The sequence below is a fragment of the Phascolarctos cinereus genome, unplaced genomic scaffold (assembly GCF_003287225.1).
Source record: "Phascolarctos cinereus isolate Bilbo 61053 unplaced genomic scaffold, phaCin_HiC Scaffold_4;HRSCAF=312, whole genome shotgun sequence".
Classification (NCBI taxonomy): Eukaryota; Metazoa; Chordata; class Mammalia; order Diprotodontia; family Phascolarctidae; genus Phascolarctos; species Phascolarctos cinereus.
The window spans coordinates 195,185,184-195,196,016 of record NW_027555847.1 but is presented as its reverse complement, the minus strand read 5'-3'; the positions used below and the strand labels follow the sequence as shown (position 1 = coordinate 195,196,016).

The 10,833-nt window shown below is 34.7% G+C and overlaps 1 protein-coding gene across 2 annotated transcripts in view; it reads right to left on the bottom strand.

Moving 5' to 3' along the window:
• Nucleotides 1–2,635: 2,635 nt before the first annotated feature.
• The window catches only part of IFT74 (intraflagellar transport 74), a 129,473-nt gene continuing 121,275 nt past the window's right edge, over nt 2,636–10,833 (bottom strand). For both annotated transcript variants that reach the window (XM_020970028.2, XM_020970029.2), the window contains exons 19-20: nt 4,103–4,163; nt 2,636–3,103 (exon numbers count right to left, since the gene is read on the bottom strand). In XM_020970028.2, the coding sequence (XP_020825687.1) occupies nt 2,985–3,103; nt 4,103–4,163 (180 nt within the window). In that variant the 3' untranslated portion in view covers nt 2,636–2,984. The remainder of the gene's footprint in view (nt 3,104–4,102; nt 4,164–10,833) is intronic.

Sequence of the window (10,833 nt, the reverse complement as noted above, 5' to 3'; positions counted from 1 at the left end):
ACCAAATTTCTACATTACACTTTTGGAAGACAAATTATTTAATGTGTTTAGTTTCAATTTAACAAGACAGGTATTGTTACATAATTTGAAAGCACAATTGTGTAACTAGACTTTAAGCTTCACGAGGGCAGGGAATATCTTATCTAAACTGCATGTCCTCCAGTGCTTAGGACAGACTGTGTACTGTACATAGTAAATGATTTGCTGAATGAATAACTACTCTAACTCAAAACTGACCATGCCAGATCTCAGGGGTTTAAAATCCTAAAAATTCCTCTATTGATAACCTAAAAAGACTACCTAATCAGCTTTGTTGCTTGGTCAATCAAGAAGAACCTGGGAACTATTTAAGAAATGTTCAGTTCGAGACAATTCCAAAGGACTTATGATGAAAAATGTTATTCACCTCCAGAGAAAGAACTGATGGAGTCTGAATACAGATCAAAGCATACTTTTTCAAACTTTCTTTTTTTCTTGTCGTTGTTGTTGTTTGGTCTGTGTTTTCTTTTGCAATGCAACTAATATGGAAATAATGTTTTTCATGACCATATCACCTCAGGAAAGAGAGAATGGAGGAAGGGAGGGAGAGAATTTGGAACTTAAATTTTTTTTAAAAATGAAAGTTAAAAATTGCTTTTACATTAATTTGAAAAAAAACTATTAAAGTTTCACATAAAAAGTAAAAAAAAAGAAATGTTCAGCTTAGGTTCTTAATTCTGAATTTGTGTCTCAAGTGATAACAGCATACAGAAATAAAGAAATCAACAACCAGGTTAAAATAGATTACTACTCAATTTGTCATTTCTTGATTTTTCTCTTCTGTTTTTCTATGCACAGTAATTGACCTAGATATCTATATAAGAATTATTTGACAGGAGGGAAGAGAGAGAATGTAAAGAAATGGACTTGGGGAATAGAGTTGAAAATGCTAGTCACTGAAAACTGGCTTACAAATCACAACTTAGAGAGCATTACTGTTAGCTGCCCCCACTGTATTTTTGGGACTAAAAAGAAAAACACTATAGAAAAAAGGAGGAATTATGCAATGTCTCTCAGGGAAAAAGAATACTACAAACTCCTATTTATGACATGATAACAAAGAGGAAAACAAAGATTTTACAACTTTCTTATATTGCTATTCATTTGTAGAAGCACAAATTTAAAAGGATCACTGTACATCAAGTGAAAAAACATTTCAGTTGGCATGTTTATCCATTTTACAACTTCTTTCCATTACTACTTACAGGGTGTTATTCTAACATGAATGGAACTCAGTGAGCAATAGGACTGACTGAGGAAGAGTCTGCCTTGTGTGGATATTACTCTCCAACTCTATCACAACAAATAGTGTATTCTTGTTGGATTTGCTGAAATACTCTGAGAGGAAGGAAGAGACATTAGTGAGAATTTCCCTCTGATAACAGATTTTTCACTTAAAGAAAAACTATTCAGTTGTGATCCCTAGATATAATATATTACATAATTTTAAGGAAAGTTAGAATTTTTTGAAGAATAAGTTGATAAAAATTATATTTCATTGTTTGGTCTCTGCTATGCTTCTCATCTGGAATGACACAATCATTTTAATCAATAGAGAAGCAAATCTCTGTACTACTTATTTTCTAGGTAGACTGGTTCACTTTTGTTTAAGGCATAGGACTTTAGTGAGGTACTACAGTGATGAGCCCTGTTCACCAACTACAGTCTCTAGTATTAATATTAAAAAAACATTACTAATTTGGAACTTAGTTTGAAAAGGAAGATATGAAAAAAAAATCTAAAGAGAAAGGTGGTGAAGGAAAATGGCAAATGCATTTGGCTTTCCTAAGAAATGAGGAAGGGCAAAGAGCAATCATAATTCCCAATATGCCTTCTTCCCAGGAAATATACAAGAAATAATATCAAGGTAATTAGTGGTCTAAACTATATAACCAATGAAAGTGTTATAGGCCCACAGTGAACAAGGGGCTTTTTATAAGGCTGAGTTAAGTATGTATAGAATTTATTTCCCTAATTTCCATCTATATTTAATTATGAAAATACCTGGGTTATAATAAAATCTATATTGTTTCTTAAATTTTCCAAAAGGCACATAAAGGTACACCTAGTATGCTCTGTAACAATCCTATTTTAAAAATTTTAAATCCCAGTCCTGGGAGAAAATATGAATTAATGGTGGGGGTGGAGAAGAGTGAAAAGAATTTGCTAGAGGAATGAATAAATGTGATAAGGGGTTTAAAAGCATGTCAAGCCTTGTTTTCACTTCATCTTTTTTTTCTGTAACTCCCAGCCTTGCCTTTGTAATCTACCTTCAATTTTCTGACATGGGCTTACCCTTACATTCTTAGGTATTATTCTGTACAAGAAGGTGATTCTACAACAAACAGATACACGAATAAATACATTTTCAATCACCATATTACAGTGAATGACTGAAGGACTGTGATAAATCTCAATTCTCTTTATTTGTGAAGATTCAATTTTTCTCTCTTCTTTAAAACGACGAAACTATAAAATACTGCTTCTATGGGTGTATTTAATATGTGATTGATAAAAATTTTCACTTCTTATTGAAAACCTGGATGGAAAAAAACGGTACTGAGATTAATTAAAATAGTTGACAAACGGGAGAGGGTAGTTTTAAAATGACAGTCACAACTATTTATTGTACTATGTTATCATGTTATAGACATATCTGAATATAAAACAGGTCATGATGAAGTAAACATTTTCCTTTTAGGGAAAACCACCTTGATAACTAATCCATGCATTTAAAAAAGTTCTCTTGGCATGCTGCTTTCAAAAATAGGGTGATACTTTCAAGCATTCATTTGAATAAACTGCTCATCAACAATAGTTTGTAAATATACATGGGCAGGCTATATTTTCTTCTCTTTTTAGTGTCTTTTTTATAAATGAACTTGTTCAAAGCTCAGCAGTACAGGATTTAGGATACTTGTGGACACCTTGAAGTAGGTTTGGATTCAGTTTCGGCTGGTGCTGTGGAGAGAGTCTACAATGGTTTTATTGTACTCAGCAATTTGTTTAGTCACATTCTTCATAATTGGCCGATAATCACTCTCCTGACTCTTGGTTGCAATGACTGATTAAGGTAGTTAAAGGAGAAAAAGAAAATCATCATAAAATTTTAATCTAATTATGGTTGTTTCCACCTATTAAAATCAGAACTATGGATGCTACAAAAAAATCACAAATTATATAAAAAATACTGTGCCATTTTAATATGTTAAGTTATGTAACAAAAGGAACAAAGCAAAATATATTTAGCTTACCCTAACCAGAATCAAAAAAGGGTTTCCTCTCATTAATAGTTTATTGGATTTCAGTGCCAATTTTTTTTCATTACATTGACAACAGGTTTCACCTTCTTGATAGTAATATAACTCCTGATGCTATTAACCAATACTTTCTAGTTCCTTTATGTCCTAACTTCAGCTGTTTTTTATATTGATTTTTTCTTAATTAAACACTATTGTGCAATTCCTAATTCCACTAAAAAAAAACAGTATGGATGTCACTATAACAGTATGCATGACCTAAGCAGAAACTAGGTAAGACTGGATTGGGTGAGAGAGAACTAGGACAAGGTATTTGCACTTTACATAAAATTTAAAAATTGCCTTCTTTGAGTGTTACTTAGCTTTTACCATAAATTACATTACAAAACATTGACATACCATAGAAAGTGAATTTTCTGGCAATGAAAATCTGTGCATTTGTAAGTGTTCCTGAGTCCCTTCCCTAACCCCCATGGGTGTTGTGCCCTACATTGATGCCTGTTTTGACTAATTCTAGCTCTACAGTGTAGAGAGGATTTCAAGGTTCAGACTTGGTTGGAGGTTTTTTTCAACCTGTCCTAGAACTATCTCCCTTGGCCTTTCCCCCTCCATACCTTCCTTGTTCCTTGCCAGAAATAATGGAGGAGGTGATGGCAGCTGTGCCTAGAGCACTTGACCTCACGAGGTTCTGATTCTGAAGTACCAGTATGCTGCAGTATCTGGTATGGTTTCAGTGGAGGTCTGTGATAGAAACTCAGAGAAAATCACCTGGGCAAGTTTATTGGTAGTTTTTTAAAGGATACATTCTTTCATCATAAAGTTATTTTGCTCATGGTGTTGCCACTTCCTCTCCAAATTTGTAAGCTGAAAACAAGAAGAAAAATGTTAGCAAATTCCTAAACTCAACAACTATACACCCTTTATAAGGATAAGGAAAAAAAATCCTCAACTTTAAATCTTATCAAGTCCTGGCATACAATTTTGCTGATAAGGCCTGTGTAAACACAAAAGAAATTTAGAAAGGAATAAACAATAGAAAATAAATTTACAAATATGCAATTGGTCTCTAAAACAGCTTTTATTCCATTTGTTTTCAAAATAAAGGACATTTCTAACAATGAACATGTAAACTGAAAGATCCTAAAGATTTGATATCTCTCACTTCTAAAACAAGACGCAATCCAAATATATATATATATATATATATATATATATATATATATATATGGAATTGAGGCTGTGCAAGGAATACTGGATAAAAGCTAAGGGATCTGGGCTCTAGTCCCACTTTGGATACTAAATAACTGACTTTGGGCAAGATACTTCAAATCTCTGAGTTTCAGTTTCTTGCTTATAAAATCAAGAAGGCTGGACTAAAGATTATGACTTAGAACCAAAAGGGACTTTAGCGATCATTTCATCCATGCCCTCTTACATGAGAAAAGATCTCAGGAGGTGAATTAAGAAGCCCAAGGTCATTCAGCTATATCTGATCTCTAGAGTACGTTCTGTGTTTTGTCAGATGCTCCATATCTACTTTAGAATTTGTGAAGTCTAACACCACAGACGCTACTATATATCCTGACACTGCCAAAGGGTTCAGCTCTATAGGAGAAACTTCCTTATTTCCAGTGCTGAGTTTCCTGACTGAAGTCAGAAGCTGCGATAAGAACAGAGCTGCAAAGAGAAGATTATAAGAGGGCTGGTGAAATGTTGGCATTGTTTCAATAATTTCAGCATCAACAGGAAGCTAATGTGGATATTATATTGATGGCTGCTTCCTCAGAAGACAATTTGACTAGTATAGTATTAAACTGGGTTTTTTAAAAAATCTGTTCAATGAATCAGGCTTTTCCTTTATGAGACATATTTGTATGTATGTATATATATATATATGTGTGTGTGTGTGTGTGCACATGTGTATATATCTATTTTTTCTATACAAAGCATGATGTAAAAATGCTTAATATTTAAAATTACATTTAATTTATATCTTTTGTTTTTACATCAACTTCATTTTCTTAAAAAAAACAAAAGACCTGGATCTACCTATCTCACTCTGTCTGGAAGTGTTCTTCCTTAGGCAACCTTATCCCCCTTCCCTGTACCCCTAGCTACTGGCTGTAGCCTCTCTGCTAGTAGGGCTTATAGACATGCACTACCACACTCTGAAAACACCTTCATTTCCAAAAATATCTCTCCCTTCCATCTAATGGTAAGTTAACCCATGTAACAAAGGATAAAAAAAAATCAAATGAGTTCAGCACAACCAGCCAACACATCAATTGTACTGACAGTATATATAGCTTCCCTGTTTCTGTAAAGAAGGGAGAAAAATGCATTTATTTTATCTTTTCTTTGGAACCAACCTTGGTCATTAAAATTATACAATGTTCAGTTTTGTTTTGTTCTATTTGCACTATTGTAGTCATTATGTAATTTTCCTGACTCTTATTTCACTCTGCATCTCTTAATACATGTCTTCCCATACTTCTCTCAATTCTTCACATTCCTCATTTCCCATGGTACAGTAATATTCCATTACATTTATGCACCACAATATGTTTTCCATTCTTTGTTATGATGAAATGTGCTGGTATTAACAAGTTGGTGTATATATGAGTACTTCGTTTTCAAAAGGAAAAAACGTTATATACAATAGTCATGTGTATCTGAAAGAGAAAATGTGTTGGCAATTTAAAAAGGTCTGATCATGTAAGCAATCTACTATTAGCACTAATTGTTCTATTCAGAAGTTAAAACTCTTTTGAAAGTGAAAAATTCAGTCTTAATGTAACATCTGTCCCATTTGCTCCTTTCAAACTGAGGTAAATCCAGTCTAGTGAATTATGTAAACTCTATCTGCCATGGGCTAACAATACTAAATCTTCTACACTTGGCATTCGAGATAAGGCCTTGAAATTAAAAAGGAACTTAAGGAAACAGTCTGAACTTTCTGGCAATAATTCTTTACAATAATCCTTTATAAATTCAAGTACTAGGACTTATTTATTTCTTTCATGCAACAGAGTAGTTTCCCTAAAGGGCAGTAAACATCTGAAGTGCTATGTGATCTATGCTGCTCTATAGTTCAACACGGCCACATTTAAGTTTTTATGTCAGGTATTTAATTTTTTTGAGATATTACTTCACTTCAATTTAAAATTTATGGTAATGTAGAAATAGTGAAGGTGAAAGTCATATTGCTACTGTGGAAGAAATACAACATATTTAAATTGAGTTTTAACTATAAAGTATGCTAAGTTCAGAATTAAGGCAATTCACAGAAGACTATTAAATTAAGTTACATTAACTTTCCAATTTATTTTCTAGGAGTTCTCAGGAAAATGCTAGGAGCTTGCTTCTAAGGATTAGTTTATATATCTAGATTTGCACAGCACAGGTACAAAGAGGAGAATTGGCTGATAAATTTGAATTGTGCAGATCAGTTAAAAAACTTTTGAAATAACAACTTCTAAATCATGGTATAGACTTCTTTTTTTTTAAATATGAAAGTTAACTTTGAGAATTTCACTGTATTCCATTAGATATTTAGTTGTATCCTTAAGGTTTCAAGAAATCATGATGGTAAACCATTGCTATAAACCTAATTAAATGAAAAATCCACTTTCAGATACGATTATTATTTGGCTATATGTACAACCTGACTATGTCACAAAATTCTTCATATTTCAATTTTGGTTTCCTATGTATAGACATGGTCTTCAAATTGTGAGACTGACTTGAAATGAAGACAGTAAGTCTTAAGACTTACTGTGGGAACCTGCTTCTGGGAGAACATATCCTTTATTCCCCTGTTCTGTGGGTGGGGACAGATTCTCCACCCACTGGTTGCAGGAACAGGCTATGTCTTTAAAACTACCAGACTAATACTGTCTTATTCTCTCTAACAGTATCCAGGGTGATAATGGTGCTGAAGGTCCTGCCAACCCACAGTATGGGCATCATGAAGTAGCTGAATAGGGGAAGGAGGGAAGGCTTATTTCTCCCTCTTCTAGATTGTATGGACTCAAGAAACAGCCTGGAGGTTTTGGTCTGTTTTATTTGTCCTTTTCTTCTTGACTTCTCTGTAGCCTTTGACAATGTTGATCACTCTCTTCCCTTCGATACCTTTTTCTATGTAGGTTTTCATGACATTCCTCTGTTCTAGTTCTCCCACCTATCTGACAGTTTCTTCTCTGTCTCCTTCACTGGATCTTCTTGAGGACACTGTAGAGTTCAGCTACAGATTAGATTATATTTCCCAAAATACTTGCAATTCTGATATTCTATGAATTGTCTACTTGAACATTATGTTGTTAATTGTAATTACATTATTTTATTACATTTACATTATTACATTAATAGTTAATTGTATATTTAAGTGCTGTGAGAATGCAAAACAGAAAAAAAATCAATGCTGGAAAATGAAATTAAAATACACAAGACTTCATAAAGTCTAAAATTTAGATTGGCAAAAAGGAAAGAGCCAACTGCTATTCTGGACAGAAAGACTGGCAGAGCAAAATCGAAGGTTACTTGGTAGAAAGTGGGTAGATGGTGAAGTGAGAAAAGTATTTTTGCCTAGCACACTTCTTCTACAGCAACCCAGAAAACATATCAGACCAAATTCTGAACAGGAAAGTCAATAAAAAGTAATAGTGACTATTTTTCCAGCGTAGGGCAGTTTAGGAAGACAGAAAAGTCTAGGAAAACGGGTCAGGGCTGGCCAGGTGTGCAGTTTAGCAGTAGCAGAAGCAGCAGCTGATGGACTGGAAAGCATTCCCATGCCCAGGGACTGAAAAGAAACTTAGAGAACCAGGATAGGAAGCTCTGAAGTAGAATGAGATCCCAGGGGACATCTGAACTAGCACAGGGTGCCATCTGGCAGCTTTGTCACCCATTACCAGTTCTAGATCACAATTCCATGGTGGACAACAATGGTCATAAGCAGGCTCAGGGACTACCTGAGTAATGACCAAGGAACAATTTTCAAAAACCTAGTTGTGTGACTGAACACAAGAGCAGAGCAGAGGCTTGGTTTTAACCTTGAGCCTAGCATATAAGCCTGCAGTAGAATAACCAACGCAGGAAACCTAGATCAAGTGGGAGCCTGCAGTTCAGTTATTCTGAACCTGCAGAACCTCCTATTACACTAACAGTGGCTAAGTCCAGCAGCAGTCTATTGAAACTCAACTACAGAAGCCAACACATTTAACTTGCAAAGGTCAGACCAGGGGGAAAATGAGCAGAACTCTCCCTGGATCACACCACTCTGGAAGCAAGGAATTCATAAAGCCCTCAGAATGAGTTGGTAAAAGCAGCAGAAAGAGATAAAAGGACAGAAGCTCAGGTTACACATACCTCCCAAGAGTGTGCAAAGTCTAAGGCCCTTGGTCAAGTCAAAGTCAAGAAGTAAGTTGGAAGAATGAGTAAACAAAAAAAGAACCCAAACATATACAGCTACTATGGTGATAAGGAAGCTCAAGGCTCAAACACAGAAGACTTTAATTTGAAAACATCTTCAAGCTAAGACTCTAAGTAAAATTCAGATTAGATACAAACCCTACAAGAATTTCTAGAAGAGTTACAGAAGAAGCTAAAAAAATTCTTTTATAAATCAAATAAGAGCTATGGAAGAAATATATGGAAAGATAATTAACAGTTGGTAAAAGAGACACAAAATCTTATTGAGAAGATAACGCCTTGAAAATTTGAATAGGCCAAACAGAAGGTAATGACTCCACGAGACATCAAGAAACACTAAAACAAAATCAAAAGACTGAAAAAATAAATAAAATGTAAACTATCTCAACAACTGAGCTGGAAAATAGATCACAAAGAAATCATTAAAAAATTACTGAAGTACCCCAAACCCATGAACAAACAAACAAAAAAGTCTAGACATCATATTTCAAGATATTTTAAAGGAAAACTGCCTAGATCTCTTAAAACCAGAGGACAGAACAGATATTGAAAGAATCCAATTGTCACCTTCTGAAAGAAACCCCCAAAATGAAAACTCCCAGGAACATTATCCCCCAAATCCCGAGCTCCTAGGTCAAGGAGAAAATATTGCAAATAGATAGAAAGGATTTAAGTGCCATGGAGCCACCGTCAGGATCACACAAGAGTTAGTAGCTCCAGTATGGAGAAAAGGAGGGCTTGGAATGATCCTCTGGAAGGCAGAGGACTTGCAATTACAACCAAAAATAACTTACCTAGCAAAACTTAGTATAATCTTATAGAAGGAAAAATGATATTTAATGAAATATAGGATTTCTAAGCATTGCTGATGAAAGGACCAGTGCAATAGAAAATTTCAAACAACAGATTTAAGAGAAGCACCAAAAGATAAACATAAGTGAGAAATCAAGGGTACATAGATAGCACAGTGGTTAGTGTGCTGGGTCTGGAATCAAGAAGACTCATCTTACTGAGTTTAAATCTGGACTTGGACACTTACTAGCTGTGTGACCTGGGTGCAAGTCACTTAACCTTGTTTACCTCAGTTCCTCATCTGTAAAATGAGCTGGTGAAGGAAAAGGCAAACTACTTCAGTATTTTTGCCAAGATAACTCCAAATGGGGCCATGAAGAGTTGGACATGACGAAAACAACTAAACAAAAATAGTAACAAAAATGAGAAACCATAAGGGACTAAACAAGATTAAAGTTATCTTAGAGGAAGTCTAATTAGACAGAAGGCTTTGATATGAGTTTATTATGTTGGAATGATCTCAAAATAAGAATGGAAAGATAGGGAAGAGGTATGAAAGAGGGAAGAAGGAAGAGAAAGAATGGGAAAAATCATCTCACATAAATGGGGCATGCAAGGAAGAATTTGTACAATGGAGGGAGCAGTGGGGGTAGGGTGGGCAACACCTGAACCTCACTCTTATATGAACTGGTTCAAGAAGGGAAGAATAAACAAACACAGAGTTGAGTATAGAAACTCATCTTACTCAATAGGAAAGTAGAGGGGGAAAGGGGTTAAGAGAAAGTGAGGGGAGGAGAAGAGTGAGGGTAGATTAAGGAAGCGAGTGGTCAGAAATCAGACTTTTAAAGGGGGTCAGGGTTAAAAAAAAAGAAGTGTAAGTTGAGGAGAATAGGATAGAAGGAAATACATAATTAGCAATTGTAACTGTATATAAAAATGAAATGATCTCACCCACAAAATGGAGAGGATAGGAGAATTAGAAACCAGAATCCAGCAATATTTTGTTTAGAAGAAACATACTTGAAACAGAATGATACCTATAGAGTTAAAATGAGAGCTTGTAGCAGAATCTATTATGCTTCAACTGAAGTAAAAAAGAGAGGGTGGCAATCATGATCTCAGGCAAAGCAAAAGCAAAAACGGACCTAATTAAAAGAGATAAACAGATAAACTACATTTTGCTAAAAGTTACCATAGATGATAAATACTGAAAACATATGCAACAAATTAATACTGAAAAATGCATCAAATAGTATAACATCTACATCAGGGGTGGGGAACCTGTGGCCTTAAGGCCACGTGTGGTCTTCTAAAT